The sequence below is a fragment of the Capricornis sumatraensis genome, chromosome 3 (genome assembly GCF_032405125.1).
Source record: "Capricornis sumatraensis isolate serow.1 chromosome 3, serow.2, whole genome shotgun sequence".
Classification (NCBI taxonomy): Eukaryota; Metazoa; Chordata; class Mammalia; order Artiodactyla; family Bovidae; genus Capricornis; species Capricornis sumatraensis.
In genome coordinates this window covers 136,160,449-136,178,485 of record NC_091071.1, presented here as the reverse complement: position 1 = coordinate 136,178,485, position 18,037 = coordinate 136,160,449, and the positions used below count along the sequence as shown (strand labels likewise).

The window sequence follows — 18,037 nt, the reverse complement described above, 5'->3', positions numbered from 1 at the left end:
TAGACACATTACTAAAAGCCATCACATTTATTCACATTTGTACTGAAGCCTTGATAACAACATTTGACTTTCAGGGGAAACATAAAGCACATCTTATTTTTAGCTAGATGTACAAAGTCTTAGTTTCCTATGTTTTGTAGTTTGTTATGGTGTTTTTTAACTTTGAAAATTCCTCATTTTTTTGATACCATCTGACTTTTAAAAAAATTAATTTGTTTACTTTAATTAGAGGCTAATTACTTTACAATATTGTAGTGGTTTTTGCTATTGACATGAATCAGCTGTGGATGTACATGTGTTCCGCATCATGTACCCCTCCTTCCACCTCTCTCCCATCCCATCCCTCTGGGTCATCCCAGTGTACCAGCCCGGAGCACCCTGTCTCATGCATCGAACCTGGACTGGCGATCTGTTTCACTTATGATAATATACATGTTTCAATGCTATTCTTTCAAATCATCCCACCCTCGCCTTCTCCCACAGAGTCCAAAAGTCTGTTCTTTACATGTGTCTCTTTTGCTGTCTTGCATATAGGGTCATCATTATCATCTTTCTAAATTCCATATATATGTGTTAATATACTGTATTGGTGTTTTTCTTTCTGACTTACTTTACTCTGTATAATAGGGTCCAGTTTCATCCACCTCATTAGAACTGATTCAGATGCATTCTTTTTAATAGCTGAGTAATATTCCATTGGGTGTATGTACCACAGCTTTCTTATCCATTCGTCTGCTGATGGACATCTAGGTTGCTTCCGTGTCCTGGCTATTGTAAACAGTGTTGTGATGAACAGTGGGGTACATGTGTCTCTTTCAACTCTGGTTTCCTCAGTGTGTATGTCCAGCAGTGGGATTGCTGGGTTGTATGACAGTTCTCTTTCCAGTTTTTTAAGGAATCTCCACACTGTTCTCCATAGTGGCTGTACTAGTTTGCATTCCCACCAACAGTGTAGGAGGGTTCCCTTTTCTCCACACCCTCTCCAGCATTTATTGTTTGTAGACTTTTTGATAGCAGCCATTCTGACCGGGGTGAGATGGTACCTCATTGTGGTTTTGATTTGCATTTCTCTAATAATGGGTGGTGTTGAGCATCTTTTCATGTGTTTGTTAGCCATCTGTATGTCTTCTTTGGAGAAATGTCTGTTTAGTTCTTTGGCCCATTTTTTGATTGGGTCGTGTATTTTTCTGGAATTGAGCTGCAGGAGCTGCTTGTATATTTTTGAGATTAGTTGTTTGTCAGTTGCTTCATTTGCTATTATTTTCTCCCATTCTGAAGGCTGTCTTTTCACCTTGCTTATAGTTTCCTTCATTGTGCAAAAGCTTTTAAGTTTAATTAGGTCCCATTTGTTGATTTTTGCTTTTATTTCCAGTATTCTGGGAGGTGGGTCATAGAGGATCCTGCTGTGATTTATGTCAGAGTGTTTTGCCTATGTTTTCCTCTAGGAGTTTTATAGTTTGTGGTCTTACATTTAGATCTTTAATCCATTTTGAGTTTATCTTTCTGTATGGTGTCAGAAAGTATTCTAGTTTCATTCTTTTACAAGTGGTTGACCAGTTTTCCCAGCACTGCTTGTTAAAGAGATTATCTTTTCTCCATTTATTTCTTGCCTCTTTTGTCAAAGATAAGGTGTCCATAGGTGTGTAGATTTATCTCTGGGCTTTCTATTTCATTCCATAGATCTATATTTCTGTCTTTGTGCCAGTATCATATTGTCTTGATGACTGTAGCTTTGCAGTATAGTCTGAAGTCAGATAGGTTGATTTCTCCAGTTTCATTCTTCTTTCTCAAGATTGCTTTGGCTATTCAAGGTTTTTTGTATTTCCATACAAATCCATCTTTGACTCTTAAAAACCTTAAAAAGGTTTCTTTTTGTAATATGTGATTATAGAAACCTCACAATAATTATTTTATTAGGCTATATTTAGTCAATAGTCAATTTCAACTTGCCATTTTGTTTATAAAATATATTTGCATTGCTTTTACTGACTGTTATATCTTTAAATATTTTATAGCAGTTTCTAGAGCAATAAAAATTTGATAATTAACCTTTTTCTCTTAGAATCCACAAACACAAACCCCCAAACCAAACCATCAGTTAGAAGTTTATTAACAGGTATAGGCAGATATTCTAATAATACTTATTATAACTATTCTTGAAGAATTAGAAAGGTTCAAGTTCACAGATGTGGCATCACCATACCCAGAAAATTTTTGGCTGCTAGATTGTAGAATATTTCCATGAGTGTAGGTTTAAGATTCATAACTATCATTTAATCATATGCGGCACAGTGATACAAATAGAATATGTAGTTATTTATTACTTGTTGAATGAATAAAGGAAAACTAAGAACCCCAAATAAGATGGTAAAATAAGCTGTGACAAATGTAAATCATTCATTTAAACAACAGAGATTATTAGGAAGGATGAATAAACAAAATGCAGTTGTTCACTATCTACAAAAGACCTTTTTCCTAAAGACACAGAAAGCTTGAAAGTAAAAGGAATGTGGAAAGACACTAACCAAAAGAAAGATAATGTTAACTATGTTAATATCAGACAAAATAGACTTTAAGCAACATACATTACTAGAGATAAGGAGAACCATACGTCATCAGGAAGATAAAATCATTCTAAATTTTATCTAATAATGGCATTAAATTACATAAAGCAAAAGTTGACGGAACTACCAGGAGAAATGCACAAGTCTGCCTTCACAGTAGAAACTTTTCACCTAAGAATCTTAGAGATGATCAATATAATCAAGCAGACAAAAATGAATATAGATATATTTACACTAATAACAGGGAAATACACTTTTTTTTTTACAGGCAGAAGTGTAATGTTTCCAAAAATTGATTCCAGTATGAGGTCATGAGCAGCTCTCTAGAAATTTCAAAACAAAAATCAGTATCTCTAGAATATGTTCTTTGAACATATGTTCAGACTATAGGAAATGTTCTTTGATTCCTAATTTGGAAATTAGAAAATATACCTATGTTTAAAATTAAACAATTTATAGACCAAAGAGGAAATCATCTTGGAAATTTTTGAATGACAAGGAATAAATAGTGTTGGAAGCACTCAATACCAGAATTTATGAAATGCGACTAACAGATTGTGTTTAAGGGCGGGATAGTAAAAGGGTGAAGGCTAAAGAAGACCTTGAAGTCAGGCAATCTAGATTCTAGTCCTGATCCTTCCTTGTAGCAGCTGTGTGACCTTGCTAAAGTCACTTAACACCTTGAGGGCATGTTTCCTTATTTGAAAATACAGGAAATACCAGATAGTCTCTAAGGGTGTCAGTTTAGATTCTTTGATTTTGCTGTCAAATACTTCGCAAGGTTTCTTGTCTTTTATGCAGTTCTGACAAATACTAACAAAATACTGGTGTTTTATTTTGGGACAGAGAGAATCTTTGAAGATCATGAAAACTTGGTTGAAAATCTTCTTAATTGGACAAGAGATAGCCAAAACAAGCTTATATTTATGGAGCGTATAGAAAAATACGCACTTTTCAAAAATCCACAGGTGAGGCTATGGCTTGCAGAGGTCAAGATTCTTAAATGTTCATATTATATAATTTTCTGCCTGCTAAGTTAATAGAGTTAAAAGACTGACAGCCACCCAGTTGGAGCTTTATGGCTGCAAAACCCCATGGGAGCATTCACTAGTGCCGAGGTGGCAAGTCTGCTGGGGCCCAGCTGTCAGGCCTCAAAGAAGCTGCTAGTTCCACAGAACCAGATGGGGTGAGCCCTAGGGAAAGCAGGATTACCTCCAGGGGGTTAGCAGATTTCTGTTCTAATTCAGAGCCATTTTGGACCCTGCTCTTTATTCAGTGAGGCTCATCCATCAAAGAAAAGCACTTATATATTCAAGTTTCTCTACTTTTATTATTTATCCATTGAACACTTTGATTTTCATTTTCTGAATTTTTTTTTTGAAAATCCCAGTAACCTTGATTATAAACAATCCCACGTTCTATTATATGTTACCTTGATTTGTTTGGTATCTTTGCTTGTCCCAAAATGTTTGTTAATTCTTCCTAATACCCAAATATTTTATAAGATATCAATAGGTGAAAGAAAACACCACCACTATAAAAAATGTTTATGAGGAAAAACAGTGGCTGTGTTAAAGTTATTGAATAGTTATCCTTCAGACTACATGATCATGACACATCTTTACTGGATATTTTTAGTGAAGAATACACATTTAGGAATACCGACAATTTTTTACGGATGATTATGAATAAACATTTCTTAAGGATAAGAATTAGAATTCAGATTTTAGTTGAGTCGAGTAAATGAGATCATGGTAGTCTCAGAGAATTTAGGATTTCTTCTTTAAAAGCCAGAACATAGATTAAATTTTCTACATTTGAATCAGTTAAGCTCAGTATATTTTAAGCAAATTTGCCCCACTTGTACTTAAATGATTTGTAAACCTTTAAGGTCCTGTCAGTGTAGCTTTCATTAGATATATGAAAACATATTGCTGGCTGTTGCATGTAGTATCTCCTCAGGGTTTGGGGGAGGGAGGTTTATGGAATAACTCAAAATAAATGGATAAATTAAGGAGGAGGCCAGTATTAAGCACTTCTGTGAAGATGCAGGAACAGGTTTCAAAGGAATGTTCCCCTCACTCTGCATAGGCAGAAATACACGCAGAGTTGCTATGTGTCTAGAAGAAATCATCTGTGTACCTGTGCCAGGAGAATAGTAGAGTGGATTTGTCCTTTAACATTCATCTACTCATTTTTCCAGAATTACCTTCTGGGGAAAAAGGAAACAGCTGAGATGGCAGATAGAAACAAAGAAGTGCTGTTGGAGGTATGACTCTTCCTCCCCACTCCCCTTTCCTTGTACATTATAATATTAAAATATTAAGCATCTCTTTTGAAGTCCAGAATGTCATTGCTCTGTATTGATAATTACAATAGATAATTACAATTGTAACTAGAGAAGCCTGTTTTCTTCCATAGCCTGATGGGGAGAGTTCAGCTTTGTGACTGTTAGAACACTGAAGAACCTTATAAAAGCTATTATTTTGCCAAGCAGTATACTAGTGGGTTGAAAGGACTTAGGAGCTTTTAGAAGGTGACAAGTGAGAGAAAAGGTTGGGTCAGTGAAGGGTGTGATTGTGCTTTTTTATCTGCTTACCCAGAGAGGAATTTGTATATAGTTATTTACCAAATGGTTCAAACCTTAGTCTGAAATAACTAATTTAAAAAATCATAATGGTTATTTTCCTAAAAATATACATCTCCTTATTTTGAAGATTAATAAAACAAATTCAGGTATAATTGAATTTTTGCCTTTTGCTGATTTTAGAGAACTAAGGTCCAAGATGTTAGTATGTTTGAAAATTATCTGAAAAAATTCATATTTAGCAACAAGACTATTAGGGGGATGAAGATCAGCACTCAGCTTTTCATAGGGAGACTAGTTATAATTAAGAGAAATTCTCTTCATAATTCGTAATTTTTCTGTGTTTGGGGGGAGAAATTAATTCATATTCATGTGTTCAAATTTAGTGAGGATTTTTACTTTCCCTTTACTAAATACATGATTGACTTTTAAAATTCTTATCTAAATATAGACATTAGAATCCAAACTTTTTAGTTTGTTTACATTCCTTTCAACTTAGTATTAAACATTTAAATAATAAATGCTTGCCTTGTTTTAGATCATATGCACTGATTGTTTTTAAATTGTGAAAGTGCAATCATTTGTTTAGCATGTTGCCTTCTTTTAAAATATATTCCTATTTAGCATGCAGCTAATATAAATTTGGGCTTCTCTTGTAGCTCAGACAGTAAAGAATCTGCTTGCAATGCAGGAAACCTGGGTTTGATCCCTGAGTTGGAAAGATCCCTCCCTTGGGGAAGGAAATGGCTACCCACTCCAGTATTCTTGTCTGGAGAATCCCATGGACAGAGGAGCCTGGTAGACTACAGTCCATGGGGGTCCCAAAGAGTCATACACAGCTGAGCCACTAACACAGTTGTGGCTAATCTAAATGTTAATTTGGAGACAAATAAAGTTTAATGCTTCTGTTAGTTCTGATGCTTTCATTAAATTTACTGTAACTATGTTTTTACAAATGCATTTAAGGGCTGTTATGTGCAGCTCAGCTGACGTTTCAGCTTAGTTTCATAAAAACAATTTTAGGGAAAAGTTCACAGGGATTGCCATAGTTGTTCCAAAGTAAAGCCATGTAATGTTTGGAAAGTTCTAATTGAGGTAAAATTAGCAGCATGGTTTTTATACAAAGGTATTTTAGTTTAATCACAGTGTCATGCATTTCACAGGGGTAGGCACAACTTTGGTTTGAGAACCCAAGGATCATGTCTTTCCCAACCATCTTCTTATTGTAGGAGTGTTTTTGTGGAAGTTCTGTAACTGTACCAGAAATTGAGGGAGTTCTTTGGTTGAAAGATGATGGCAAGAAGTCCTGGAAAAAGCGTTATTTCCTCTTGCGAGCATCTGGTATCTACTATGTCCCTAAAGGAAAAGCAAAGGTGTGTCCCTTCGGCTGACTTTAAGCTTCCTCATTATGCTGATTGATTTTAATCTGTAGTGAGCAGACTGACACAGTGATACAGGTGGTGATTTGTTTCCACTCATGAGCATTGCTTTGTTTATTGATCTATTATAAGGAAGAGGAAACCTGAAAATGTTTATTTTCTGCTCGTTCATTGGGCCCATCTCGGTTCTCCTGGTGAATTTGAAACCATGCTTTTATTATTTTTAAAACTTCTGTCAGAGTCATTTTTGTTTTTTATTGTTTGGGGGAGAATAGCTTTCTGGGCTTACAAGGCATTTCAGCTTTGCTTAGGTAATATACTTCTGCTGCGGGCTCTGTTGGTAGCTGTCACTTCTGTGCTTAGTGGGGCCCAGCACTGTTGAAGCTCTCTACAGGATCATCTCATCAGGTCTTTACCACCGTCCTGGGAGGTACATGTTGTCTCCCCTTTTTAACTGGCGAGGAAACACTGACTTGAGAATTGTTGTGCTTGAGACGTGCACAGCAGGCACTGAACTGCCTGGTATCTCTTGTTCTTTCCAGAGAGCTCTATTATAATACTATATTATATTTGATATACTATACTGTATTTAAAGTCTCTTTAAAATACCACCCTTTCCAAGTAAGTCAGTGTTCATTATGAATGAGAAGATGGTAAGTGAAATGGACTGCCTTTCTTGTTGCGTGGTAGATTTAAGGAAGAAACATCTATAGAGAATCTCACTGTCTTGTCTTCTACAAAACAGCAATAATTTCTACTTGGTAAAGCTTGATTCTCAGAAGCTGTTACCAGTGATGTTTGCTTGTTCACCTTGTTACTGTTAATTCAGTCTTTGGGGCGTTTTCTTCTCAGGTCTCTCGGGACCTGGTGTGCTTTCTTCAGCTGGATCATGTAAACGTCTACTATGGACAGGACTATCGGAACAAATACAAAGCTCCTACAGACTATTGTCTGGCGCTCAAGGTAAACGTGTGTCTCTTTTTAGGAATTTTAATTGACGTTAGATGTAGAGAAGGTTACCGGACATCTTAGAATAGTTTGGGTCTCCACTGAGTATACTATTTTTGCTTTATTCTATAGTGTGTAGGTTTTTAAAGGAATGGTTAAGGGACTTTCTTAGCAGTCCAGTGGTTAGGACTTGGCACTTTCACTGCTGGGCCCGGGTTCAACCCCTCATCGGGATTAAGATCCCACAAGCCAGAAGGCAAAGCCGATAAAGTAAATGAAGAGACAGAGGAAGGGAGGGAGGGAGAGGGGAGGAAGGGAGGAAGCTGGGCTGTTCGGTAGCTGACCCTGGTAAGAGTGATGATCCTGGGAAATGGGTACTGAATTACAAGCTTTGAGTCATAATATATAAAATGGATTAGATTATAAATTTGAGACTTTCATTTAATAGCAGCCTTATTTTAGGAAAACTTAGATCAGAGCCACATATGGGGTGAAGTGAGGGAGGAACATAGATGTTTGTGTATTTTAGTTCTTTTCCTATACTAACTCAGAGAAACCATCAGATGACGCTGTGCCTGAGAGTTCAAAGTAGACTGCTTTTCATCCAGTCCAGAAATAATTCTTGTCTCCCTTTTCTTCTGAACCGTGGCCCTGGTAGCGCATGCATGTATTATGACCTGTTTTTTGTGATTTTTTTTTCCCCCTTTATCCAAACTTTTGAGTTTCTCATACTTAACATATTTGAACTTTTGAGAACTTACATTTTTGCTGAATTTTACTGATAAATTGCAACATTAGGAAAAGGTAGCATTAAAAAGTTCAATATAGTTATGGGGATGATTAAGTTTTTTCTCATTGGCTCCATCCCAGATCCCCTTGGTAACTACTTAGGTCTACATGTTTATATCATCTTTGCTTTTGTCTAAGAATTGTCACTTGGGTTTGAGAAGGTGGGTGTTTAGGGTTTGGGGGTAGAGTTTTGATTGCTTTGATAAAATTAGATGCGTTATAATGGTAACCCTTTATTAAGTGATCATTTTTGGAGAAAACTCTATCATTTAATTACAATAGCAAATAATTCTTTTCTAAGTTAATATAAAGTAGCTTAATCCAGCAGTTTTCAAAATGAGGTTCAGGGTCTCCAGGAGTCCCTGAGAACTTTGTCAAGGGACCCATGATATCAAAGTTATTCTTCTAATAATGCTAAGATGTTACTTGCCTTTTATACTCTCATTCTCACACAGGTATATAATGGAGTTTTCTAAGAGGTTACATGACATGTGTTGATACCTTTGCTGCTCTGGGTAGTGGAATGTATATTTGTTACATATTCTTACATTTGACTTTTTCTCAGCTTTAATTTCTTACAAGGTAAATATAAATGAAAGTTACTTGGGGGTCTCATAACACGGAGGCAGTAAGTGGCTCAGAGTTGTCAGTGAGGACCCAAGTTCTTTCCATCTTTCCCTGTTCCATCTTCTGCATATCAGCTTATTCTCAGACCCAGCAAAATCCAGCAGAGGAAGAGGGACTATTTTCCCCCTCCATTTGTCTTTTTTTTTTTTTTAAGAGGAAAGAAGTATTTCCCAGGATCTCCTCCAACAGCCCTCTCCTTGAGGGTCATTGGCCTAGAGTAACATGCCCTCCTACACTAATCACTGGCAAGGAACAAAGCCACCATTTTTGGTTTACATTAGTCAGAATTCACTCTCTGAGGTGAATCCAGACACACTGGGGCTCAGTCAGAAAAGAGGTAGGGAGGAGAAGAAAGCCTTGGGGAAGGCAGCCAGCTGTGTCTGTTAGGGCCAGTTGTAAGCAGGACCATTGACTAGTATTTTAAGCCTTTTTGCAGCTCACAGAATTCTTAGGTTAAGAATATTTTTGTTCCAAGGGTTTATTGGTTTGTTTTTATAATAATGATTTGTATGCTTCATATTTGCTTCGCGCAAAGAGTGTGTGTGTGTGTGTGTGTGTTAGTCGCTCAGTTCAGTTCAGTCGCTCAGTCGTGTCCAACTCTTTGCGACCCCATGAATCACAGCACGCCAGGCCTCCCTGTCTATCACCAACTCCCGGAGTTCACTCAAACTCATATCCATCGAGTCGGTGATGCCATCCAGCCATCTCATCCTGTCGTCCCCTTCTCCTCCTGCCCTCAATCCCTCCCAGCATCAGAGTCTTTTCCAGTGAGTCAACTCTTCGCATGAGGTGGCCAAAGTACTGGAGCTTCAGCTTTAGCATCATTCCTTCCAAAGAACACCCAGGACTGATCTCCTTTAGGGTGGACTGGTTGGATCTCCTTGCAGTCCAAGGGACTGTCAAGAGTCTTCTCCAACACCACAGTTCAAAAGCATCAATTCTTTGGCACCCAGCTTTCTTCACAGTCCAACTCTGACAACCATACATGACCACAGGAAAAACCATAGCCTTGACTAGATGGACCTTTGTTGGCAAAGTAATGTCTCTACTTTTTAATATGCTATCTAGGTTGGTCATAAGTCACTCAGTCGTGTCCCACTCTCTGCGACCCCCGTGGACTGTAGCCCACCTCTGTAGCCCCTCTGCCCATGGGATTCTCCAGGCAAGAACACTGGAGGGGGTAACCAATCCCACTTTCACTAATTGAGTGAAAGTCACCCAGTTGTGTCCGACTCTTTGTGACCCCATGTACTACATAGTCCATGGAATTCTCCAGGCCAGAATACTTGGAGTGGGTAGCCTTTCCCTTCTTCAGGGGCTCTTCCAAACCCAGGGATTGAAACCAGGTCTCCTGGATTGCAGGCAGATTCTTTACCATCTGAGCCACCAGGAAAACTCCTCTAGTAAAATAGGTTAAACTAGTCTCCATACTTATATTATCTCTCTACCTAGGAATATTTAATGTATTGAACTAAAAAAACAACATACCACTGGATGTAGATAATAGTAAACATAATGACCACCATTTTCTAAAGAATCAGGGTGGAAGGTACTGCCCTGGAACACTGTATGCATCCATCTGACAAGTCTGATCTAGAGTCCCCGTTTGCCACATATGGAAGCCTGTTTAAGGGATCATTTTGCCTGAGACCGCTCAACTATTGGGCTTCCCTTGTGGCTCAGCTGGTAAAGAATCTGCCTGCGGTGCGGGAGACCTGGGTTCAATCTCTGGATTGGGAAGATCCCCTGGAGAAGGGAAGGCTACCCACTCCAAGTATTCTGGCCTGGAGAATTCCATGGACTGTGTAGTCCATAGGGTCGCAAAGAGTCGGACACGACTGAGCAACTTTCACTCAACTATTAGTATTTAAGACATGTCTTTTTTCCTTATAAACTTGCACTAGCTTTTGCCTATGTAGGTATTTTTATTCTTGAACATGTGAGTTTTGACAGACCAAAAAATGCTGCCACACAGGGTTGATACAAATGCAAATATAAGTATTTGTAAGGGCCTGCTCCCCTTCGTCAGCTCTGGGCTATAATGACTGAGTCTGAATCCTTCCAGTGAAGTGCAGGAGACAGGAAGTAGGTACATACTTGTAGGAACTCATGAAACACATTATTTGGTAATTAGTTTTTTAAAGATAATAATAATGATGGGAAGAGATGATTCATGAAATTCGACAGTATAGAAATAAACAGGATATATGTTGATATATTATCTGAAAGACGTACCCATTTGGGAGACATGTATATGCATGTATAATTAAGTTCTTAAAGGAAACCTGAGTTTTAAAAATACATATACCACAATAATTGTTGGAATAGAGTCATCTTAGCTAGGACTAAATTTTCATCCCTTGAGAAGTGAGACAAAGTAATTTAATATGTTAGATGGGAAGGAAAAAAATGGTCAGGATTTAGGGATAGAATATGAGCATGAACTTCTCAAACACTATTGTTAATAAAAAGATGTTATAATGATAATCCTGGAAGTAATAAGGTGGAGTTTATAGTCTTATTTTTTAGTTTCTAGCATGTTAGTTGAGAGAATTGATTTTCAGGTCTGTATGTATTTCCATAGTAATAAATGGATTATGTATATTCAATATTTTCTTTTGGCACTTGGACCAAGATTTTAGAGCATCACTTTTTAGTTACAGAATTTTAGGAATTGTCTGTCTCATTCTAATTTCTGGCATACATAGAGAAAAATAATCTGGTAGCATGATGATAATCCAAAATTTCTTAATTCTGTTCTTAAATGTTTTTATTTAATTCTCAATTTTTTTGCCTTTTGTCAGAGAATGCAAACTTTCCAAATCAACATAATTTAGAAAATCAAATGATAACCTTTCTTTTTTAATAGCTGTTCATTTTGGAGGGGGTGGAGCATTTTCATTATATACAGTCTTAACTCAGAGTTGCTGTGAGTGCAGTTCCAGACCACTGTAATAAAGTGAATATCGCAATAAAGCAAATTATATGTATTTTGTGGTTTCCCAGTGAATATATTTAAATTGTGCAATAGCATTATGTCTGTTAAAAAAAAGAAAACACAATGTACATACCTTAATTTTAAAATGCTTTATTGCTAAAAATGCTAACCATTATCTGAGCCTTCAGCCGGTCGTCATAGTAACAGCAAAGATCACTGATCGCAGATCACAATAACAAATATAATAATAATGTAGAAGTTTGGAATTTTGCAAGAATTACCCAAATGTGACACCAAGGCATGAAGTGAGGAAATGCTGTTGGAAAAATGACAGCAGTAGACCTGCTCCAGGCAGGGTTGTCACAAACTTTCAATTTGTTTTTAAAAAAAACAGTAACTACAAAGTGTACCAAGGGAAAGTACAGTAAAACGAGGTATGCCTGTATTCTCTTTGGAGTCTTTAAGAAATCTAAATGTCGAGCTTCCAGTTTTTAGCAAAGAATGTCTCCTTCCTACTCACTCTTAGCTCTTGTGAGATTTTAAAGTGGTGGAATAATAGTGTAGGGTAAAAAGGAGTAAGGCAGCAAATTTAGACGAGCAGTACAAAGTGAAGTCGCTCAGTCGTGGCTGTCTCTTTTGAGACCCCATGGACTGTAGCCTATCAGGTTCCTTGATCCACGGGATTTGCCAGGCAAGTGGGTTACCATTTCCTTCTCTGGGGGATCTTCCCAACCCAGGGATTGAACCTGGGTCTCCCACATTGCAGGCAGACACTTTACCATCTGAGCTACCAGGGAAGCTACCATAAATGAAGCATAATAAAGCAGTGGTGTGACTTTAATAGTCTAGGCCCTGGAATGAGACGGCATGGTTTCAAATACTGATTCCTTCACTTACTGGTGAGCAGCTTTGAATGCTGTCTTAACCCTTTTGTCCCTCAGTTTCTTTTCATATAGTGGAAACAATAATATGTAACTCTTGGGGTGTTTGTGAGGGTGGGATGAGCTAATACATGTGAATTACTCAGCCTAATAATGCCTGGTATAGACTAAGTGCTCGATAAATGCCACTTTCAATACAGTAACAATATACTAGAGCAACAGCTTACCTCCTAAGGCACTGGTGCAGAGCCTGGGTGACCAAAATGGAGGCTGTAGAAGGAATGTCCTTATTTCGGGGGCAGTTGAAAAAGAATCCTTGAGGTCCTAAAGTGAAGTTACCTGCAGATACTCAGTCATATCATAGTTCTCTTCAGGGTAGTATTTGGATTCTCAGGTTAGAGAGAGGCGGAGAGAAGGATAGAGGATCATCGCTCTGGTTTTCTATGTTGTATTGATAAAAAAACACTCCCTTGTACAGAATGATGAGAGCACACACATACGCTCAGGCAAGCCGCTGCTACAGTTGAGCACCCATGTGTGGTAACTGCCTTCTGGGAAATGGAAGGAATCAGGGGAGGATGGTTTGTAAATCACCTAAAGAGAGGGTGTGGCGATAAAGGCTCAGAGCCATCCTGCAGCCCCAGGTTCAGATATCAGAACCCGGCCCTGTAGGCGAGGCCTCGGGGAAGCAGGAGATGAAGAACAGCTCTTTAAGCCCTAGTTGGCAACACTAAAGAAAACAGTTTCAATCAGCTCATTTTATCTTCTTCGTGAACTGTGGACCCTTCTATGTTATGCACACTGTAGCCCAACACCTACTTCAAGCAGCTGGCAGGTAGTTCTTGCCCATTAAATGTTGCTTGAATGAGTGAATGAAATAAAATTCCCCATCCTTCTTTTATAGTAAAATACATAAACCTCTACCTGTCCTTTGCTCTTGCAAGATTGCTATGCTGGTTTATTATGACTTATAAGGATCTTGTCTTCCCAGATAGCACTAGTGGTAAAAAGAATCCACCTGCCAGTGCAGGAGATGCAAATGACTCAGGTTCGATCCCTGGGTTAGGAAGATCTCCTGGGATAGGAAATGGCAACCCACTCTAGTATTCTCGGTAATACAGGGCACAGTATTTTCCATGGGCACAGGAGCCTGGCAGGGCTACAGTCCATGGGACCACAAAGAAACACAGCTGAACGACTGAGCACACAGTAAGGGCAAGGGACTCGATCCAAGAGAAGGCTGTGGAGCCTGTCCTATCAGGGGAAAACTGTTAAGTATTGTTTTGCTAACCTGTTACTGTTGATGGCTTAATTGTTTAAAATTCCGACTGCAGCTTTCAGTAACTAAATTGGCTGTGATATTAAATGTTTTCTCATTGAGGGTGAGCTCTATAAAGCAATGAATAGAATGGAATAGATGGATTTACAACCAGAGGGATTGATTTTTAACACTACAGATATACATAACTTATATTTGTGGCCAAATTTTCCTGCTGCATCGAAAATTTATAAAATTGCTTATTTTATTGCTCTCATGGGTTTTCACAACAAACATTTTGTTAGAGAATTTATACAGCCTCTTGTAATTGAACATAAATTTCAGTATTTCTCCAGGTGAAATAAGATTTCTCCACTGAAAAGAGAGGTAGTAATTAATAGTCATTAAATCCAGAACCAAGTGTGATTTAGGGTTTTTCTTCCCAGGGAGCTAGAGGTTGTGGCTCAGTGGAGTTAAAATACTTTGAGTCTATTCTTGCACTTGCATTTTGCAGCCAAGATCAAGTCAGTCACCTCCCATCCAAGCCTCAACCAAAAAGTACATGCTGCGGTGGAGGGGCCCGCAGAGTGATGCTCAGTCCACAGCAGGGAGCAGCACAATGGTGTGAGTGCCATTGCCGTTCAGGTGCTGTGTCCTGTGCTTCGTCTCTGCCCAGGTGTTCCCCTCCAGAGATGCACAGGAAGCTTTACCAAAGACTCTCTCATTTGGAGTTTTCTGATTCCATGATTTCTGTTCATTCATTCATTCACTTCCATTATAGATTAAAAATTTCACTGACTTTGTTAACGTTGGTAGACTTTGTTCCTTTGAAAGGTAGAGAGGGGTATTTTGGAGTTTTCCATGATGGGAAGGATTTTTTTTTTTTTTTTTTTTTTTTAACTTTCAACATCTTGGCCTAAAATTTAACACAAGTTGGCACCTTGTTTGTTAGGACCATTTACTTAGGACCAGTACTTAGGACCATTTTATTCAACCTTATGGATGTTTAAGAGGTATAAATGATTTGGCCATTATTCCAATGACCTGTAATTTGTCAGGATATGTTTAAGCTTTGATAGAATTTATCTCTTGTTTCTCCAGGGGACTTAGTTGGGTTTTGCCTTTAATCTTACAGCATCCGCAGATCCAGAAGAAATCTCAGTACATCAAATACCTTTGCTGTGATGACATGAGGACCCTGCACCAGTGGGTCAATGGTATCCGCATCGCAAAGGTAGGTTTTCTTTTGGTCTGATAATGGAATGATGGGTATTTAATGATATGGTTTTGGTTGTCATGACAATTATTTTTTGTTTCATAGTCATAATTTTGCCAGTGTCTCAGTCTCTCAGGCCTAAGTTTCATGTTTTAAGTGTGTTTTTTCTCAGTGATGGGGATAAACTTTTACCAGCTGGTATCCAAGGAATAATACTGCTGGTAAAAGCTTATGTAGCACCAAAGTGATTTATTTTGGCTTTGGAGAATGCACTATATGGTTGTTTTATAGCAGAGTTTAGCCTGAACAAAAGAATTTTTTTTTAATTCAACTGCCTTGGGGTTGGCGGGAAAATGAATATAGGTGGATTGTGAAACGTTTTTCAGGCAGTGAAAATGTTTATCCTCTGTACAATACTACAATGGTAGATACATGTCCTTATATACTTGTCCAGACCCATAGAATGTAAACACCAAGAATGAACCTAAGGAAACCTCAGGTGTCCATGTGGGCTAAGTGATTATAACAAATGTACTACTCTAGTAGGTAATGTTAATAATGGGAGATGCTGTGAATGTACATGGGAAATCTACCCTCCTCTCAATTTTGCTGTGAACCTAAAAGTGCTCTAAAAAAAAAGAAAGTCTTAAATTTTTAAGGACACCTTAAAGATGATATGTAGTCCTTGAAAGGATATTTATTCACTTTTAAGTAACTAAAAATAAAATTTATTATAGACATAAAATCAAAGTTGCTTTAAAAATAACTGAAAAAATATTTATGTTGATAATGAACCTAAACAGGATCAAGTATTAACTTCTTGCTGCCTTTCTAAAAATGAGGACAGATAAGAGTAGATTCTAATTTACTGTTATTCAAAGAATTTTGAAGTATTATAGGGTATTAATTTTAATACAAACTGAGTCAGTAAACAGAAATGTATCCCCTTTTCCTACCCCATACACCCATATCATACCCAGTAAAGTTCGGATGTCCTCCTTTACTGCCTTCTGTTTAGTACGGGAAGCAGCTCTACGTGAACTATCAGGAAGCTTTGAAGAGGACAGAATCGGCTTATGATTGGACTTCCTTATCCAGCTCCAGCATTAAATCAGGATCTAGCTCCTCCAGCATCCCAGGTAGGGTGGAATGCCCCAGAACTCTGCCACCAGCAGGAAGGCATCTGTATAGTGACTGAGCATTAAATCAGGATCTAGCTCTTCCAGCATCCCAGGTAGGGTGCAATGCCCAAGAATTCTGCTACTAGCAGGAGGCGTCTGTATAGTGACTGATAGGAGGCCCGGGTATCTCAGAGTGGTAAAATTAGGGCTGTGCATAATTTTTAAATTTTAATCAGTAGGCCCATGTGCTATTATTATTTTTTTAATTATTAGAGCAGACAATATCATGGCCTAGTTCCCATAATGTTTTGAAATGGAAAACCAATATATGAAGTGGTAAAGCCAAGAGTTTTGTTACGAAGTTTATTTAAAAATCATATTGCTGAAAGCAAGTGTTGATGCACAACTGGGGATAGAAAGTTGCATGGAGAAGAGTACTCAGAATCATCATGAAACTGCCCTTCAATCCCCACAGGTTTCCTGACATTTCAGTGGAGTGGAAACAACTAGAATTTGTTCAGTATCAACAGTTAAGGAAGCTGTTTAAGTCAAACTTTCTAAAGTTTTCAGAGGAAATCAGTGATACTAAAAAGGTGCTTATTTTCAGATTCCCACATCCTTTAAACAAGGATGCTATGATCACATCTTAAAGGCTTCTTTCCCTTCAAAAGTTCCATAAATGATATCTGTATCATCTAAAAGCATACTTTTTTGTTCTAATGGCCTACATTATGAAATAATTAAGAAATATTTATTTGATTTAGAAACTGTATGACTAGATCTCATCCCTAAGTAAGTACACAGAAACGTATTGTGAATGTGTCACACATGGGCTGGTTTCCACACATACACTCTTTGGTTCTGTCCACCTAGAGGGCTGGAAGCAGTGACAGCCCAGTAGCAATGAGAATACCAAAAGCCTTGACCTTGGTTTCTCAATGCTTTTTTCTAAGACAAAGGAGCCAGGGCTCTGGTGAGTGGCTGATTCTAGGGCTGTGGCAGAGAATATATAAAGATGAGCCTGGAGCATCGTGTGTTGACGTGCTCAAAAGAACACAGGGATGGGAGTCTGTAAAAAGGGACACAGGACTCAACCTACGAGAGCTCTCAGTAGCCAAAGCTGGAAAAATTCGAGCAACAAGATGACATAGTATAAGGCTCTACTCCAAATTATAAAACAAATAGCCCGCAGTCCATGGGGATACAAATAAATAATTGAATTAAATAAATGGAGAAGAAGAGACCAGTATCCTGTACAGATTTCTAAGTGATTTATGCAGATATTCTGCCCTCGAGGAGGTAGAGCCTAACTGCCCCCCTCGTTAACTGTGGGCTGTGCAAAGTGACTTGCTCCCCAAGAGCAGAGCGGGACACACAACCTTGCAGTAAGGAGCCGGCCAGCACCTTGGCCAGCTGACCAGGGTCATCAGTCATTGATAGCTTGTACCCCTGGCGCAGTGTGATGAGACTGGCATTTTCCCTCTCTTGGTCTTCCTCCCTAAATCCCATAACTTCAAAGAAAAAACATCAGACAAATAAAAATTGAGAGGCATGCTGCAGAAACCCTGACCAGTAATTTCTCAAAACTGTCACGGTCATCAACAACAAGAAAAGTCTGAGAAACTGTCATACACGTGACATGACAGCTATCTGTAATGTGGTAACCTGGATGAGATCCTTGATCAGAAAATGCAAATTGTGGAAAACCTAGTGAAATCCAAATAGAGTT

At 38.2% G+C, this 18,037-nt stretch overlaps 1 protein-coding gene across 1 annotated transcript in view; it reads left to right on the top strand.

Moving 5' to 3' along the window:
* The window catches only part of RAPH1 (Ras association (RalGDS/AF-6) and pleckstrin homology domains 1), a 94,767-nt gene that overhangs the window by 73,713 nt on the left and 3,017 nt on the right, over positions 1–18,037 (top strand). The window contains exons 9-14 of the mRNA XM_068968975.1: positions 3,411–3,532; positions 4,768–4,833; positions 6,381–6,524; positions 7,383–7,493; positions 15,107–15,205; positions 16,206–16,326. Of these exons, the coding sequence (XP_068825076.1) occupies positions 3,411–3,532; positions 4,768–4,833; positions 6,381–6,524; positions 7,383–7,493; positions 15,107–15,205; positions 16,206–16,326 (663 nt within the window). The remainder of the gene's footprint in view (positions 1–3,410; positions 3,533–4,767; positions 4,834–6,380; positions 6,525–7,382; positions 7,494–15,106; positions 15,206–16,205; positions 16,327–18,037) is intronic.